Here is a 20,019-nt window from a genome sequence, read left to right as displayed (position 1 = left end):
TGGAAGCGGTATCGAGGGGTAAAAGGAAGCTGACAGTTCCAGAGAACTTATAAGCAATTGGGGCATGTGATGGCTGCTCAGGGAGGAGGAGCGAGGGAAAATCCCTCTGGAGCAAATGATTTTGAAACGTCACTGAGGAACTAGAGCAAAGACAAGACAAACCAGAGGGCTCATTGAGTTTCACAGTGCTGTGCTGAATCTGGGGGATAATAAAGCAAGTAAGCCCAGGGAGTAGAGGATACCTCTGGCCCCAAGAGATTAGTGGACTCCTAGAACAAACACTTGCCTCTTATTCTATGCCAACAGGCTACAAAAAAGTGTTTACACTGGAGGTCAGAAGTGAAAACAAACTGGTCCCAGATGAAGCAAGAGCATGTCAAGAATTCATAGCACATAGGAGGTCTGGACAGACTTCCCTGCTTTAAGCATAAGCACTATGAGGGTGGAGAAATATTCCATGTAACAGTACCACGGTGCTTGGTATATAGTAAGTGCTCAATAAGTAGCTATCGATGTTATGGTTAATATACTACATTTCTCTAATAAAAGATTCACGACACATTCTCTTGTTTTTGTTAGTTTCAGGTGTACAAAGCAATGTAATAGTTAGACATTTACACCCCTCACAAAGTGATAACCACCCCCAATCTACCCTTCTGACATCGTATATAGCTGTTACAATACCACTGCCTATCTTCCCTATGCTGTACTTTACATCCCGCAACTATATTACACACACACACACACACACACACACACACACACACACACACCACAAGGTCTGCCAATTAAGTTCGCGAACTTGTTGCAACGATGTTGTTAACATTTTTTTGATATCAGAGGGATTATTCATTATGGATTTGTACCAACTGGACAAACAGTTAACCAAGTTTACTATTTGGAAGTGCTGAAAAGGCTGCGTGTAAAAGTTAGACAACCTGAACTTTTCGCCAACAATTCATGGCTCTTGCATCACGATAATGCACTAACTCACACAGCACTGTCTGTGAGGGAGGTTTTAGCCACTAAACAAATAACTGTATTGGAACACCCTCCCTACTCACCTGATCTGCCCCCCAATAACATCTTTCTTTACCCAAAGATAAAGGAAATATTGAAAGGAAGACATTTTGATGGCATTCAGGACATCAAGGGTAATATGATGACAGCTCTGAAGGCCATTCCAGAAAGAGTTCCAAAATTGCTTTGACGGGTGGACTAGGCGCTGGCATCGGTGCATAGCTTCCCAAGGGGAGTACTTCAAAGGTGACCATAGTGATATTCAGCAATGAGGTATGTAGCACTTTTCCTAGGATGAGTTTGCAAACTTAATTGTCTGACCTTCATATATATATATACACACATATATATCTGTGTGTGTATACATATATATATATATATATATATATATATATATATATATATATATATAATTATAGTTGACATTCAATATTATTCAACTTCAGCTCTTCAGGTGTACAGTGCATTGGTCAGGCCTCTACACAGTCTATGACGTGATCCCCCCGATAAGTCCAGTGTCCACCTGGAACCCTACATGATCTTTACAACTTTATTGATTATATTCCCTATACTTCACAACACATTCTTAACCATTATTTTTAATCAAAGGTAAAAAATAATACAGCTCTACTACAGTCTAAGCATCTAAACTACCGTGTTTCCCCCGAAAATAAGACCTACCCCGAAAATAAGCCCCAGTTAAAATCTCAGCCAGACAGACACATTTAGTACGTTATGACGATGTTCCAGAAGAAGATAACGTGAGTGTATTTGAATAAATGTAGATTGTTGTACATGAAAAAATAAGACATCCCCTGAAAATAAGCCCTAATGGAGCAAAAATTAATATCAGACCCAGTCTTATTTTCGGGGAAACACGGTATTTTTAAACCTATTTGTATGTGAAGGAAGGAAAGAAAGCTGAAATTCCAAAGTTCAAAAACAGATTGAATCACATTTTTAAACTATTCTTAATCATAAAACGGAGGGTATAATCTAATCTTACCTCTTTATTATCTATTGCTTCTAATGCCTGTTGATGCTCTTGGTAGAGTGGGTGTCTTCTGTCAGGCTTAGTCTTAAAATGTGGTTTCTTTTTAACTGGATCTTCAAGTTCAAATGTTGGTGAAGTGGTGTCCAATAGTTGTGAAATATTTGGTACAAATATGAAAGGCTTGAAAACAGATCTAGAAGAAAATATTTTATTAAATTGGCCTGTGGGGATATAAAAATATTCAGCATTATCCTAAATCTTCTAAGGTTCCCTCTAGTTAGAAGTTTCTATTAATTTGTTACATACGAATGCATTCCTGTCATACTGACTATAGCCATGCCTGTCTTCCCACATACACTGGGATCTCCTTTGGGGTCGAGGACCATACTTTATTTAGCCTTGTATTCCCATGGACCTAACAAAGGGCCTGGAATGTAAATACTGTCAAATGAAATTTTAGTTCATCATTTTCTACTGCAAACTCCACACTTGGAGGGAAAGAACAACCCTTAATATTATGAATTGAGGATTTGAATTAGGGATGAAAATCAGCAGCAGTATTAATAAGGGCTTCACAGGTTCCATTCCATTTTCTGGAAAATATCTTTAATAACATGAAAGACTGTAACACTACAAGATAGTGAATATAAGATCATTTCTAAATGTAACGTGCTTAAAGGTTTTTGAGAGATATTAATGACTTAAATCAAAAGTCTATACAAATCCTACTAAACTTGAACTGTTGACATTTTAAGTTTTACATGGATGTATTTTCTAAATGAGTACATAAGTGGCCATCTAAATCCTATTATAAATCCTATTGTTAATCATCTAATATTGTAATACTGAAATCTGCTCAAGAAAACCTATCTACTTTCTTTTCTTGACCATGTTAAATATACTTGGGAAAAGAAGGAATAGGGATAAGAAAATTATTAACATTTATTTCCCATAAAAATGAGAATAGTTATGGCAGTTATGCACACGTGGAAATGGCAGAAAAAACCTGAACAGAAAATGCATCCAAAAATTATTTTCGTATTTGTGTAACAAAATTTATCTTGACAAACTCATCAACAGACTAATGACTTTACCCTCCCCCCTGTGACCCCTTGCTGGTTTATAGTATTTTGTGACTTTACCTCTCAGGATCAGGAGTTCCTGTAAAGAAGTGAATGCAAGGAAGGCTGGAGTCTTGAGGTAAAATAGAAACCATGCTAGCAGTGGTCAGGAATTCTCCCTCCATATTAATGCCACTTGGTTTATCTCGGAGAATTTCCATCATTATTTCAAAAGTGATGTTTCCTAGGGAAATAATTTTTAAAACCATCAAATATATATGAATTTGCAGATTGATATCCTGCAAATATAAACTGCTTTCACTACTGGTAATACGTAACATGAGATAGGGGTCTAGGGATAAATTAAATAAGAGACTATAAACACACCTTGTATCATAACTGTTAGATTGGATACATTCCACTGTTGCAAGGTATTTTTTAATATAAAATATACAAAGTCTTAAAACCATTATAACAGGTAAAAATCGGTGCAACTTTCTAACAAAAAGGAATCAATAATGCAAAAACATACATAATCTCATTGTCGTTACAAAATATTTTAAGGTTATATTTAGGTAACAATGAGCCCGACAATATCAGTAACTATAATCTGAGTATATCCATTCTGGCAACCAACTATTAAGAGAATATTGTGCTTAGTTTCCCATACTATTTATTCAAGATGTTCTTTACAAAATAACAAATTATTTTTTCTGTAATAATTTCTGTGCCTGAAATTAATACTCTTATATGAAAGTGTGAATTGTAACCTGAGTGGGAGTGAAGGAGACAAAACACAATCATTCATAGAATTTGTATGTACATAATTCTGCTGGACTACTTTCAAAATCTAAATGTTCATTGTATGTGATGAAAATAGATGGTATTGTTTTATGCTTTTATATGTAAAGTGTGACATTTTAAGGTTTTTTTAGAAAAATAGAAAATAATCTATTTTATCTCTTTAGCAAACACAACATGTCCATGGTTACAGAGAGCCTCAGAATTCCCTATTTGGAAGGCATTTCTACAAAAAATATAAAAAGCCTCTCATGCCTTCAGACACTTCTGCTCCTTTTATACATATCTCTAGTCAAAGATGTGGTTCTAACTCCCTCATGACAAGATGAATAACCTTACCCCTACACAATGCAGTTCTCTAAAAGTAGCTAAAACACCTCACATGACATAATTCTTTTCTCCAAAATTTATGACTCTCCGTTCCTCCTGAACCAAATTAAAACACCTTCAAATGAAAACTTACTACTAAGCTTAACTGAAATGACCTTTTCTTCTCTATCTATAAGCATTCCTGCTCCTTTGTCTATAAATTCTCTAAATACAAGAATGGGATTTTTCCCTGTTCACCTCTCATTTGTTCAATAAATATTTATTGAGAGCCTTTTAATGCCAGGCACTGTTCTAAGCAACAAAGAGAGAGATGAGCAGACAGACAGACAGACAATGATACAGATATAGATATGTAGATCTGTGAATATAAAGAAGTGAAAGTCCCCTGATCCAACTTCAACTGAGGTAACCACAGTTAACAATTCAAAAAGGATGTTTCCTGAAGAGTTTCAGAATAGGTTTAAAAGCTTTCCTTTCGATAAACATGAGAAATTCTTATCAGAAAAAAACTGGTACCAGAAAATAGCCACTTAAAGCAACACATTTAAAATGAGAATCAAAATAATGGGGTAATAACTCTGTGTAGTGCCAGGTGGTTATTGTTGAATAACTATAATGTACACCTGAAACTAATAATATTGTATGTTAGCTATATTTTAATAAAAATCTTTTAAAAATAAAATTTTAAAAGAGGCAAAAGCAAAAATAAAAATAAACAAACATAAATAAAATGAGAAGAATCAAAATGTCATGGTAAACAGTGAAGAAAAATGATGGATTGAGTCTTTAAAGTGAAATAAAAACACTATAAAAATAAATTTATATAAGCTTACAGTTAACAAAATTTAGGTTAAAATTTTAACATGCTAATTCATAAAACAAAAAAGAATCAAGTGTAATTTTTCCAACAAAAGGGTAAGAGAATTCGACTTTGATTATTGCAGCATGATCATAAAGATACTTACTGCAAAAATATTTGAGGCCTTCATCAAATTTCTCAAGTCCCTGTGTTAGTTCTTTAATAGTCAAACATTCATTTTTTGAGGCAATTTGTCATATATTGTACTCAGTTTTTTCTTCAATTCTTAATAGGTCTAACTCTCTGCCCCATTTTTCATGTGTCTATCAATGGCTTTGTGTGTGACTTAAGCAGTTATCCAACACTACTTTCATGGACTTCTTGAAATCTTGATTCTTTAACACAGTTTCCATTTTATTTTGTGTTGTGTATTGTGTTATTGAATATTTAATAATCATTTAGAAATTGATCAATAAAAGTGCTGACAGTAAAGGAAAGGTAGCGTTAAGTAGGGAAAGATGTTTGAATGACGACTAATTTTATAAATAGACAGTTCATCAGGGATTATCTTTATGTTTAAGACTACTTTTGCTTCCCTATGCAACCCTTGTAACTTTGGGGTATCAGACTGAAAACTCAGATAGAACGGACATCCTTCCTAACATCCATCCATCACAGCTCTCTGCAATCTTTTGCTTCATTAACAAGCTAATATGTGACTAAAATTAGGTCATTAGATGTCAGTTCTCTCCTAAAATAATCCACAGTTTTAATTCAATTCCAGTCAAACCTCAAAAAGATTTTTTTGGCGACAAGCTGAAAAAATTATTGTAAAATTTATCTGGAAAAATGAATATTCAAGGAACATTACCAGGAAAATTCTGAAAAAGCAGAGTAATAAGGAGGTATTTGTGCTACCATTTAAAAAAACAGTATTCTAGAGTGGAGTATGTCAGACAAAAACAGATGTAATGTGGTTTCACCTATATATGGAATCTAAAGAACAAAATAAATGAACAAACAAAACAGAAACTCAGATATAGAGAAGATTTTAATGGTTGCCAGATGAGAGGGGGAGTGGGTGAAAAAGGGGAAGGGATTAAGAAATGCAAATGTTGTTACAAAGTAGTCATGGGGATGTAGGGCATAGCATAAGGAATATAGTCAATAATATTGTAATAACTGTGTATAGTGTCAGATGGATATTAGATTTATCAGGGTGATAGATGGGAGGGGGCTGGAGACAGAGGGTGAAGGGATTGAGAGATACAGGTTGGTAGTTACAGAATAGTCATGGGGATGTAAAGTACAGCATAGGGAATAGTCAATACTATGGTAATAACTATGTGTAGTACCAGGTGGGTACTAGATTACTCAGGGGATCACTTCCCAAATTATATAAATGTTTAACCACTATGCTATACACCTGAAATTAATATAAACTAATACTGAATGTCAACTGTAATTGAAAAGTTTTAAGGGGGAGGGGAATGAAAGGGAAAAGAGATTCAAATTTCCAGATATAGAACAAGTAAGTCATGGGAATGTAATGTATAGCATAGGGAATATAGTCAATAATATTGTGATAACAGTGTCAGATGGTTGCTGGACTTACTGGTAGTCACTGGTTGCTGGTAGTCACTTCTTTAGGTATATAAATGTTGGATAACTATGATGTGTACCTGAAACCAGTATAATATTGTATGTTAGCTATATTTTAATAAAAAAATCTTAAAAAGCAGGATTGTAAATTCACTCATATTGTTCCTTGGCTCATAAAGCAAGCACTGAGCACTTATTATGTTGTGGGGACAGAGCCCCAGAAAGCAGTTTCCAGGCTCTCGGCCTCACATAGACAGGTGCTGGCTCAGGTAGTAAATGGCCATCAATTGTGATTGCATGGCCATCAGCTGTGGCTAGTTGGCCGTCAGCTGTAACCAGTGAGCCATTGGCCACTAATATAACTGCTGTGGCTACGCTAGGAGAGAGGAGAGAAGGGAGAAGAGAAAGAATGGGGCTAGCAAGAAGATGGCGGCTGGGCTGGCAAGCGTGGATGGCGGTTTGCGGACAGTGTGGATCCAGCCTCCATTGAGAGTATAGTGCCGCCAGAGAGAATATAGTGGTATGACTCCCCTACCTATGGCTCCGTGGGTGTTCCTTTTTGGCCTCACCATATCCTGCGTTCTTGTATGGGGAGCGGGAGCAGAGACCCCGCAGGCCTCCCTGCACGACAAATGGCGCAGCGAACAGGGTCTCCCGCACAACATATGTACACTTCCACTGTTCTTAAACAAAACTGGACAAAATTCAGTAATTTACACTTGGGTTTACTTAGGTGTTTATGTAAAGATAATTCATTTAATAAGTGGTGCTGGGATCACTGACAAATTATTTGAGGGGTGGGGGGAAAAAGCTGAGTCCTAATTCATACATTATTTTAGAATAAGTCCAGAGAATTAAAATTTTAATTTACAAAATAAAACTATAAATATGTCAATAACCGTTTCTGGTACAATGAAAATGACCTTTCTGAAAGCACGACATCAGTGCTAGAAACCATATAATAAAAATTCCACATAAAACAAAATCAACAGTTTTATTATTAGTTTTCTATTTATTCCAGCTATACTTTGTCCCCTTTTCTCCTTTCTTGCTGTCTTTTGAATTTTTCAAGTATTTATTATTATATCTCTATGCTATTAGCTTATTCTTTATATATTCTTTTATTATTTTATTAATTTCTTGACTTACTACAGTCTTCCTTAAATTAGTTCTTCACCACTTAGCAGTTAATGCAAGGATCTTACAACACTTTCACTCCAATTACTGCCTCCTGTCTTCTCTACTATTCTCATACATTTAATTCTACGGTGTTCATCTGGGTCTTCTGAGAAGCAAATGCTACAACATGGGATTAAATGTATAAGGATTTTATCAGGGGAAATGCCTGTGAGAGAAACTGTGAAACAAGTCTGAGTTTAGTAGACAAGGAATAAAGGCAGGAGGAGAATTTCCCAGACTGCCATACCATCTAAGAAAAGCGTGGCAAGGCTATCAGGAATCCTTGACCCAAAGTCAGCCATCCGAGGAGTCCCATGCATCCCAAGGGCCTGCCTTAGTCTGCCTGCTGCTTTCAGCAGGAGCAGCTTGTGGGAAGCATAGTCTCAGTACTACACAAAATCTATGCACTGTAGCTGTGGCCATTGGTCACACAATTATTATTAAACGGTCAGTATTCATTTAGTTTTATCCATGTTACTGTTTCTGTTGCTCTTCCTTGCTTCTATCTGAGATCACTTTACCAACTGCCTTCTGCTTGATTTCTCAGTGTTTCATCCTGCATACATGATGCTTAGAAGTCAACAATTACTTTAAGGAGAAATTGTGACATACAAGTCAGGCTTTTCTCAAAGTGTAGACAGCCTTTTCTCAATCTCTTGGATGTAGGCCCTTCATATCCTAACTGTTTTGGGTGTTCACTCATGCCTTCAAACTGTTTTATTCCTCCAGTTTTTATAGTTATTCTTGAGGGGAGGTTAGTCTAATACTAGGTAGCTACTGCTTCATAACCAAAAACTCAAGTCCAGCTCTGTGACTTTAACCTCTCCACTATTATGGCTCCCATTTACTATATACATCAGACTCCTTTTATCCTCAAGTAGTATCAGTGTCTTAATACAGGCATACCTTGTTTTATTGTGCTTCATAGATATTGCATTGTTTACAAATTGAAGATGCGTGGCAACCACCAACAAAAAGATTATAACTCGCTGAAGGCTCAGATGATACTTCACATTTTTTAGCCATCAAGTATTTTTAATTAAGGTATGGGCATTGTTTTTTTAGACATAATGTTATTGCACACTTAACAGACTACAGTATAATGGAAACATAACTTGTATGTGCATTGGGAAACCAAAAATCTGTGTGGCTCAGTTTATTGCGATAGTCACTGTGTTGTGGTGGTTTGGAAGCAAACCTGTAGTATCTCCGAGGTTTGCCTATAACGGTAATGAACATAGCAGACCCAAGTACAGTTAAAAAAATATATAGGCTTGCCATCAGATAAGATATTTTCAGATACTTTATACAGAAAGTTTTAATTATTGCATTAAAATTAGATCGAAAGAAAAAAATAACTTTCATAGCTAGGTGACCACAGGTGTTTGTTTCCTGTCTCCCAAAACTCTAGTACAGTGACAATAAAGGAATTAAAAAATGAAATAACTCACAAAGACAAAGAAAGCATGAAAAGCAAGAGTTTCCCCTATTTCCATGATATATGGGAATCATTAAAAAAGTACAGCAAGTCTGTACCTAAATTGTTAAAATAAAATTGACTTTCATATAAAATAATGTTTCACCTTCAATTAATCATGCAAGCTACCAAATGTTTTATGTTAATAGCAAATTTCCAGTTTCTCCATAGTATAGCTATGACTTCAAATTCAAGAAAAATAATTTATAAATAACTTGTTACAGGAGCAATATCTGTTAATTTTGAAAGAAAAAAATGCAGGAAGAAAAAATGGTGCACCTGAAAACAGGCTTTAGCATTAAAACTAAACAACAAAGCAGTAGCCTACCATCCACACCTATCTATCAGACACATTAGCTTCTGCACCGACATAGTGAGATTTTTAAATAATTCAAATTTAAATTCCTATAGATGGCAAGTTTTAATGAAAACAGTGTCAGAACCATAACACTACAATAATACAGGTATTATGAAAATGTTTTCTGTATTCAAAACCTACAATTCTCAACATGAAAGCAGGATTTACATGGTCACTTAAGTAGGACAGCTATAAGTAATCCACTAGCAAGCACTGAATAAGTACTGAGACTGCAGGATTCCCTTAAATGAATGCAAAACATAGGGTGCAATTGCACTGCAATTTAAACTAGTTATTTAAAATACATGAATGACTATATATACAATTTGGATATACATGCAGCACAGTTAATAGCTATCAGGCAGGGATAGTTGGAATGAAGAGAGGTAAGTTCTTCCATCTAGAAAAATCATAGGAAAAATTAACCATAGTGTACTAGAAGTCAATTTTCTATGAAAGTTCTGGAAAGACACTTATTCTTTTGGCAAAGCACAGAAAGCTGGGTGAACTGTACTTCACACTTGGGGGAAAAGGAAGTTTCATGTCAGCTGCATCTATTACTATAATCACGTATGCATTTCAAATATATTATTCAGTTATTTTGTAGCTAAATAAAATACAATTATTATGATGCAGTAACTAATTAATTTGTAATTGTTTCTATTTTGTCTTCATTTTGTGAAATTACCTAAACCTGAGGATTCTTGGCATTTTCCTCTCCATTTTAATTATATGTTGTTGTTTTTCATTTTTTTAAGAAGGCCTGCTAATTTTATGTCCTGAAGCTTTAAGTTTATTGCCAAGAAGAAAAGCACCGTAAGTACTGGAGGTTGTTTCGTGTTTCAAAAGCCTTAAAACATGCATATTCTCTGACCCCACATTCTATCTCTAGAAACTTATTCTAGGAAAATAAGCATGGATGTGACTATAAATAAGCTATGAGCATTACATATAAGCTACAAATTTCAAATGAAAAACTAAAAACAACCTAAATAATGAGAACTTTGTTAACTCAAGTATTGTTTATACAATCAATCTTTGTAATGATTAAAATACAACATATGGAAATAAACAAGATATCAAAATAATAGAATTCTATGCAGCTGTTTAAAAACAGAAAGTTCTGTATGTATTAAAATAGAATGATCTACATTATATATTGCTAAAGAAAAGTTATGTGCATAAAAGTGTCAGAAAAGAAATACAATGATCACACCTGAGCTTTTTAATAATTCCTTAATATTATCAAATAGCTTCAGTTAGCTCTAACTGTCCCTTGCATGTGAATTTCCTACATTTGTTAGGTCTATGAATTATTCCGCTCTTAGCACTGAATTTGCTCATGCGTTTATAATTTTTTTCTGTGAAATCATCTTCAGTGGGAATTCTCTTCTGGGAAAATCCTGGCAGGCCACACAGGTAATACAGGCCTTCAGATTGTTGGTTACTATAATACATATGCATAAATCCTCCTTACCTGAATCTAAAATATCTGGGAAAACACTGAATAACTGGAGTCTAGAGTCCATTATTTTACATGGGAAAAATAATCATGTATCCCTAGCCTATATTTAAAAACTCAATTTCCCCAAATATTACTAAAACATATTTAAAACCTACATAACAATATACCAAGAATGTCTACATAATAGATAGAATATAAAATACTGATTACCTATTTATTTAACTCTCAATGAACTTATAGTAGTTGTATTTATGTACAGTTCATAATAATAATAATGTATTTTATTGGATAATAATTGCATTTCTCATCTATATTGCAAATAACCCAAAACACTATAATGTAAATAGGACTTCTGCTTCCAAACATGAAAGAACAGGGTCCAGAATTACCCTCCTACTGTAAAAAAAGGAACAGAAAACTATGCAAAATATAGAAAACGGGTTTTGAACACTGGACAACAAGGAGAGTAAGATTATGATCCCGAGAGAGGAAACAAAGAGGGTAAGCCCTACCACCACGCTGACTCCAGAAGCTCAGTGTTGTTGGGAGGCAGCTTTCAGAGCACAGTGCAGGGAGGGGGAACACAGACAGAGCCCAAAGATCACTCTAAGTTGAGGAAACGGTCAAAGTTCAGGGAGACGAGGGTGACTAGAATTTGCAGAGCAGAATACCAGAGACGAAGGAGCTACTCAAAGAAAAAGTTCCAGAAATGTGTACAGTGGTGCCCTTCAGCCTTTGGCTGAATAACAATTTACACACACACACACACTGAAAATCCACAGGCCAAAGAACAATTTTTAAGGCTAGAGCAATTACCAGGAACTATGAGTAAAAAAAGTTCATAAATCTAACACAGGGCTGGGAATCTATTGAGTTCCCACCAGCTGGAGTAGAGAGATCCTGTTTAATACACGGCATTCAGTGGAGATCCCAGAAGAATCAGATTCCTATTATGCTAAAACAGCTATAATAAATATGCTGAATATGCTCAAGGATTTAAAGAAAACCATAAGGTAATTAATAGAGAAATGGGAGATACAGTGTACACTGTATATAAAAAGGACCAAATGAAACACGTAGAAGTGAAAACTAGAGTATCTGAAATGAAAATACCACTAGATGAGATTAACAGCATGTTAGATAATGCAGAAGAAAATATCAGTTAACTTGAGAACATAACAGTAGAAACTATAACCTTTCATCTGAATGCCCATGTAACCTAAATGTTTTCAATGGCAGTTACATGTAGATTCATTATAGCACACTTACCATTTGGATGGAAATTTTGAGTAAAATCTAAATATTTGTCACGTCAAATATTCTCATAGTGGGTATAGACATACAAGAATGCTGGGATCCTGTGTGGTTCAGTGTTTGTTTCTCAGAACAGCACAGGTAGCCCCAGCTGAGCCTACAAAGTATATGTAGCTCAGAGTTCAATCTCTCACGGAGATTGTATTGACCCAACACCTGAGACAGCAGACAGCTCAATTCCAGGCTAGGACTCTGGGCAGAGAGCAGAGTAACTATAATCTTGGTAAAGAGCCTAGTTCCTGCTCCCCAAATGGGTCTTTCTCTCAGACACCTACATTTACATGGATGTTAAAACTAGCCTCTAAGGCTTTTATCTGGTCCAGAATACCCCTTTGACACAGAAAAGAGGAAGACTACGTGGGACGGAGACACCTCAAATCTTGCTAGCACTATGGGTCTCTTCATTTTTGGTACCTAGTGATTTCCTCTTCTTGTGTTAGAACCTAGCTATATATGTGTTTAATGTTTAAATATTTTATTCAGCATTTCTAGAGTTTTGGAGTGGATAATGGAAATTCTTAATCTGCTCAGTTCATCTTTTTGACTAGTGTAGCTATAACTTTTGTAATTAAAAAATAATCAATAATGGTACTATCAAAAGATAAATGATCTCTGTCTCCATGTACCAATGAACTCTGAGAAAAGTAATCTCAATCTGGTTTTAAGAATATCAGTAAGAACTGGAAAAAGGGTCTGCGGATTACAAATCTGAACTTGTCCTTTAAAAAGAATTCTTACCCTCTCACAGTTATACAGTATTTCACTCATCTCAAAAAATAGCTTACAATATCATAATGTTTTTAGTTTAAATAAAACTATATCTTTACTAAGAATAATTCCTCAAAAAACATAGTTTTCATTTTGGTATTATTTAAATGATTACATTACCTTTGTGTTTATTCAGAAGCTTGTAGCCTTCACAGAATCTGCCTGATGAAATCATCATCTTGGCTGTGTCAATATAGGAGTATGTTGCCGTAAAATCAAACTCCTTTTTACCATCCCACCAGCCTTTTTGCTTAGCGTAGTTTCTCATGTCTGGATGTTCCCGATCAATCTTGGTTGTTATAGAAAGCTGATTAGAAATATTACGAACTCCCTCTATTTTTCAGAGAAGAGGGGGAGAAGAAAAGTCATAGTTAACATAATGTAGCTGTCTGTACATTATGATTCTTAATCACTATGTAAATGTAAATAAAGACTTCCAAATTGTGTACTATAAGCATCTATTATGTATTCAGGAAGATGAATGAATTACTTTTTAAATTAATTTTTATTATTTGGGTAAGTATAGATTCACATGCAGTTAAAAGAAGTAATGAAGATACCCTGTGTATCCTTTACCCAGTTACCTCACTGGTAACATACTGTATATCACAAGCAAAATATTGATGTTAATATAGTCAAGATGCACAATATTTTTGTCACCACAAAGATCACTCAGGTTGCCCTTTTATAGTCATACTCACTTATCTCCAATCCCCATCTCCTCATTAACCCCAGGCAACCACTAGAATCTGTTATCCATTTCTGTAATTGTCATTTAAGAATGTTATATAAATAGAATTATACAGTATATAATCTTTTGGCTTTTTTCATTCAGTATAATTTTCTAAAGATTCATTCAGGTTATTATATGTATCAACAGTTCATTCTTTTTTATTGCTGAGTAGTATTCTATAGTATGTATGTACTATAGTATGTTTAGCCATTCACAAGTTAAAGAACATCTGGGTTGCTTCCAGTTTTGGGCTATTATGGAAAAAGCTGCTATAAATATTCAGGCATGGGTTCTTGTGTGAATGTAAATTTTTATTTCTCTGGGATAAATGCACAATATTGCAATTGCCATGCATTTGGTGGTGTCACTTTTTATTTTCACCATTCTGATACAATTATACTGATATCTCATTGTGATTTTAGTTTGCCTTTTCCTAATGGCTAATGATGGTGAACGTTATTTCTTGTGCTTTATTGACATCTGTATATCCTTTTAGATAAAACATCTCTTCATGTCTTTTACCCACTATTTACATATTTATATATTATTTACCCACATTCTCACTACAAAAATTAGACGTAAGTCATGCTAGAATTAAAGACAGAAAAAATGAATTTTCTATCTAATTTCCTACAGTTTAACTGTTTAGTTCTTGGGCTCATTAGTAAAGGAAGAGAAACCAGTTGGCAAAGTTACTCTACAGCTGGATAATTAGACCCAGTGAAAGTGTTCATTTTGGATGGCTAGGTAGGGCTATTTATTCAATCAAGCCAATTACCACAATAAGAAAAATAGTCTAAGTTCAATTGTATATATTAGTAAACATACATGCAAAATATAAAATAAAATGGCCATCAAAACAACTGGCAATAACCTATTATGAAAAATAACATCCAAATCCTCCAAAGCTCGAAGCTATCTTCATAAATCCTTTCTGTACTGCTCCGGATCACAATGACTTTTCCTTTCTCTAAATGTATGCAGTATTTAAGTGTCTGTATCATTCATGCACCATTTAATATTTTCACATGTGTATCTCATCTCCCTAGTGAAACTAGGAGGTCCAGGAGGTAAGTACACAAGTATGGGATTGTGCTTGAGCACCAGGCTGTATTCTAGTGCAAGAACATTGAACTGAGAGTCAGGCCGAAAAGATTTAAATTCTAAGTTTTTCACTCACTGCCTTGAATAATTCACTTCACATATCTGGATTTTCTCACTTGAAAAATAAGAGGAATAGTTTCACAAAGAAACAATGAGAAAAAAAAAGCAAAGTATTCTAAAACAATCAAATTGTGTTATTTTACTATGATATCAATTGTTTATACTTTACTATTGTATTAATATATTCTTTCCAACCACTAACCCACAGATACCGCACCCCTCTCCTCACCTCCATACCCACACACGATAAAATTTTGGAGTTCAGCCCAAAGTTAAGAGAGAAAGAAATGGTAAATGATTATTAAAAAGTAGGAAAGCATTATAAAATAACCAAGAGCTACTGTGCAGAAAATAAGTTATTTAAAATTTATGTCATATATATGAAAAAGATAGCGCCACCTTTTTTTCTCTTTTTTAAGAGAGCTCTCTATAGTGCTCTTGCATTGTTTGTTCTTTAAAATGTTTTCAAGCCTTCATTGTACTGCATTATAAATCTTGAAAGACAATTAAATGCAATGTCTGCAATTAAGGGGGTTTTTATTAATTGTAAAACAAATGATGAAAAGCTGGCCATACCTTGTACTTTTTCTGCCGCCCAGTACTTCCCTGCAGTCTCCAGAATCCAGGCTTCATTCCTGTCAGCTATCAGGAAACTGTTGTGATAGCTAAATGCTATCCCACCCTCTGAACAATTTCCACCCTGGCCGTATTTTTCTAATAAATCAACAATGACATCGAGGGCTTTTTCAGCTGTATCAGCTCTTTCAAGGCCAAGTCTAAAATAAAAATATTAAAGTTCTCAGATTAAAGTAAATTTCCATTATTTTGCTTAAATAATTTCATGCACATGAGATTTAGCAATTTTATGCCATGTAAAAATTCCTTCGAGTTAACAGATGAACTAAAATGTAACTTCTAAACTATTCCTTCTGAAGTCAGTTTGGAATTGAAAACAAAGTTTTTGGAGTCAAATGGATCAATGTTCAAATTCCAATTTGGTAATTTCTTGGCAAGTTACTTTATCTCTGAACCTCAGATATTTCATCTGTAAAATGAGGATAATAATATATACCACATGAGGTTACTGTGAGAATTAGTTAAGGCCTGATAAAATATGTTAGGTACTTCCAATGAATCATAATTTTCAATTCTTAGACTTCTCCCAATTAATGATATTTGAGTCTTTGTATTGCATGCCTGTAACTTTAAGCATTTTGACACAAAGTATCAAAGTCAAAAATAAATTTTTTTAATAGGAAAATAAAACATGTGAGAGTTACACCAAAATTTAAAATTCAGACAAGTTCTATAGTGCAAAAATATATCAGAAAAATTACCTGACAAGGTCCATGCCCAGTAGCGCCTCTTCATCACAAATTTCTTCTTTTCCCCACACAGCTTCATTCCCAATGCAAACTCCATGCTCATTGGCTCCCATTTCCGCTCCCCATAACCAAGCTGGGCGACTGAGGACAACAGCATATGTTTCAGGAACTTGATCTATTTCTATGTAAGTACACTGTAAAGGAAGTCATAGCAACAGCCATTAAACAAAAACAGAAAAGGTATCAAAGTCCAGAATCTGAAAATCAATCAGAAGAAATTTTCATTTTGAAAGAGATAAATGAAGTATAACTAAATAGAAATTTTCAATAATAAAGGCATTACCCTTAAAACATATTCAGAATTGACCCTAAAGCATTTATTCATTCAAATGCTTGCTGAGCATCTCCTATTACAAAGCACTCTGCTAAGAAATGTTACAAAGATGAATCGGAGACAGATCTCACTTTCAAGAAACTGAGATTGCACATTAACAACATACAACAAAATATAAAGTAAAAAGGCCATTGAAGAAAAGTGAAGATAAGAAATTAATGGAAGCTCAGGAGAGAGATGGTTTCTAGTTGTTAAATCTTCAAACATTTTGTAGAGGAAGATGCATGTGAGCTGAAGCTTAAAGAAGCAGTTCTCAATCTCAATGGCCAGTGTTTCTTGGTTAGTGATATAAGTCCCATATGGTAGCCCTTAACTGCAGGGTATTGCCATAGAAGCCCATGTTATATGTGGAAGTCACCTATCTGGTATGTCCACAGCAGGGAAAAGAAGGAGAACCACTGGTTTACAGGATAGGCTAGATTTGAAAATGAGGAGATAAAAGCGGAAATGGATCCAAGATGAATAGTCTCAGCAAAAGAAAAAAAGAAAACATCTAAAATTTAACACATTTTAGTATCAGAATATCAATGAAATGAAACCTAAAAATATATATGTTAGCAATTAAAGCATAATGTGAAACTTCTATTTTAAGTTCCAGGTTAAATGGATTTTTTAAATAAAAAATTTAAAGGATCCTTTAATTAATGTGTATTCTATCAAATGACTGGACAAAAAGCATGTTGATACTGTAATCCCTGGGCCCAATAAAACTTTTATTCCCAGATAATAAAACTGGTAGTCCAGAGTCGGGAATGACTTTTCCTATTCTACACCAATCAGGATCCTTTTTGTCCATCAAACTTCAGCAGAAACCTCAAGTCCTCATGAACCCTTCCTTCATGCCTAGTCTGAATTGTTCCTTCCCCACAGCTTGCTGCTCTTAAATTTAGCATTTAAACCATCCTACTTGAGAATGGGGTTAGTTGCATACACATCCTATTCCTCTACTAGAATTTAAGCTTGACAGCAGGATTTAAATCCCTGCCCTATTTAACATGCTTACATATGGTAAATTTTCAAATATTTGATCAAAGAATCAACAATTACTGTTATTGTTATTTCAGCCTCCTCCATATCATTGAAATAAAAGACCAGAAGTCTAGTTCTGATTCAAATTATTTTTCAAACTCAAATTCTTGAATTTTTAACTTCTATAATCTCTGCCAAATAGTTTATTAATAATAGAAATAATGGTTTATGATATTTTTAAAGAAACATATTGCTAACATGTATTTCACCTACCTTGAGACGTTCTCCCAGGTTATCATGAACTGTAGCCGGAAAATAAACTACCTCTTGTACTTCATCACACAGTCTATCTGAATTTTTCCCAAAAATAATCCTATTTTCAACTGTTGCTGGAGGTAGTGCCACAAAAGTGTCACAGGAACAAGGTTCCATTTTTTAAAAACTGAAAACCATATAAAAGATTCAAAATAAAAAGAGAAAAAAGTTTTAAGTATATACAAAACAGAGTTTTAATTGATGACCAAGGGATATTACTGCCATATCTAATAAAAGCTGTTCATTCAAGTTTTAAACTTCATATACTGCACTATAAATATCAGTAAGAAAATGACTTAGAAATGAATCTTGTACTGTAAGAATTAATAAGAAAATGGAAATGACAAGTACCTTCTAGTCTATAGGTCAAATTTACCCTGTAAGATCTTTTTTTCCTGAAGTCTTCCATACGTCACCTTTGACTATTTCCGTATTTGGGAATCCTATCCCTTGTCCTGTTGTAAACAGCACTGTATTTATAAATATAGTCTCCTTACTGGACTGTGAGATCCTTGAGGGCTGAGAGTATGTCTTATTAATCTTTATGTTCTCATCACTGGGTCTTATAGAAAAGTCCCAGTACTATGTACCCAGTCTTTTCCTCAAAGGAAGAAGGAAGGGGTCTCCTTTAAGCTGAGGAAGACTACACACAGATTTTAATAATGGTAAGACTGACATTTTGAAACAGACTTACTGAATCAGACAAATATAAAAAAATGTCAATAAAATTTCAAATTGTTGATATTTCTAGGAGGAAGTTCACATATGTAACTTGTAAATCCTAATTGTAGAATATAATATCAAGATTATGTCTTCATTTGTAATTCAGAAAAATTTTAAATCCTAAATTTTAGCAGAACACTTAAGTGTCTCATGCTTTTCCTGTTGCTTCCAGAATGAACTTTAGTTTCCTTTATAATGCCCAAACTTAAAATGGTTTTATGCAGGCATCTTAAAAACAAAACTTAAATCTAATGTTTCATTCAAAAGAAAACAAAATGATTCAAATAAGGAACAACTTCAGCCTGAAACTCCTGAAAGTTTTTCTCTTTTCCTCAGTGATGGAATGAGAGAGGTCACCATTGCTTCTGTTTGTTTCGTGTGTATTTCAACCTTTATTTCCTGTATCGCCTTCTATTTGGGTTCCAAAGTTAGTTTCTACCACTGCATAACCTCGGCAGGCTATTTAACCACTCTCTAGCCTCACAGGTTAAGTATCTCATAGAGTTGTCATGAGAATTTAGTAAAACAGTGTGTAAAGTGTTTTCACAGTGCATAGACCATAGAAGACACTCAAATGAAAGCTGTTATTGTTATCATTTGGCAGACGAGTAAATTTCTCAAAAAAGACATCACACACACTCACAAGGATTTGTTTGATGGATACCCTGTAGCCCTAGCACTCACGTCCACGCAAAACCCTGGATTCTCAAGGGTCAAGCTGCACTAGGGGATCTGAGCTGTCTAACCTGCGTGATAGAGAAGCTAAGGAAACATGCAGCCCGGTCAGGAAGGCACCTAGCCCCTTTCTAAAGCGAAGCCTAACACCTAGTGTGTATTTATCATTCAGTAAATGTTAATTGAATATCTTTCTGCTCCAGGGACCGTACAGCTATTAACAAAACAGTCCTCGTTCATTTAGAGCTGACATTCTATTCTATGTGCTTTAGTTCACCAACTGCTGCTTCCAGGAACATCCTCACAAACCTGCTACATAGGGCTACATAGAGAATTACTATTTTCATAACAGATAGGAAAATCAGTACAGAAAAGAATACGTTACTCGAGCCAGAATTCACAGAGTAAAGGGCTCGAACTTCAAACACCTTTTGCAGAAGCGCCACTGCCCAGGCCGCACTCTGCACCCCAGCCGGGCGTTCAAACTGCAGCCCGCGCCGCACTCAGTCTTCCTACTTTATACCTCACCTATGCACGCCCCTCTCCCGTGCAC

The 20,019-nt window shown here is 34.8% G+C and overlaps 1 protein-coding gene across 3 annotated transcripts in view; it reads right to left on the bottom strand.

Moving 5' to 3' along the window:
• The window catches only part of SCRN3 (secernin 3), a 45,182-nt gene that overhangs the window by 25,025 nt on the left and 138 nt on the right, over positions 1-20,019 (bottom strand). For 2 of the 3 annotated variants that reach the window (XM_074338219.2, XM_019727471.3), the window contains exons 2-7: positions 18,027-18,195; positions 16,403-16,584; positions 15,642-15,841; positions 13,289-13,501; positions 3,157-3,319; positions 2,027-2,207 (exon numbers count right to left, since the gene is read on the bottom strand). In XM_074338219.2, coding sequence (XP_074194320.2) covers positions 2,027-2,207; positions 3,157-3,319; positions 13,289-13,501; positions 15,642-15,841; positions 16,403-16,584; positions 18,027-18,185 — 1,098 coding nt within the window. In that variant the 5' untranslated portion in view covers positions 18,186-18,195. The remainder of the gene's footprint in view (positions 1-2,026; positions 2,208-3,156; positions 3,320-13,288; positions 13,502-15,641; positions 15,842-16,402; positions 16,585-18,026; positions 18,196-20,019) is intronic. The other variant, XM_074338223.2, reaches the window with a different exon arrangement.

Source organism: Rhinolophus sinicus, chromosome 17, assembly GCF_057876585.1.
Source record: "Rhinolophus sinicus isolate RSI-liver-muscle chromosome 17, RSI-T2T, whole genome shotgun sequence".
NCBI lineage: Eukaryota > Metazoa > Chordata > Mammalia > Chiroptera > Rhinolophidae > Rhinolophus > Rhinolophus sinicus.
The sequence above is the reverse complement of the archived record's forward strand: the minus strand, read 5'-3'. Positions and strand labels throughout refer to the sequence as shown.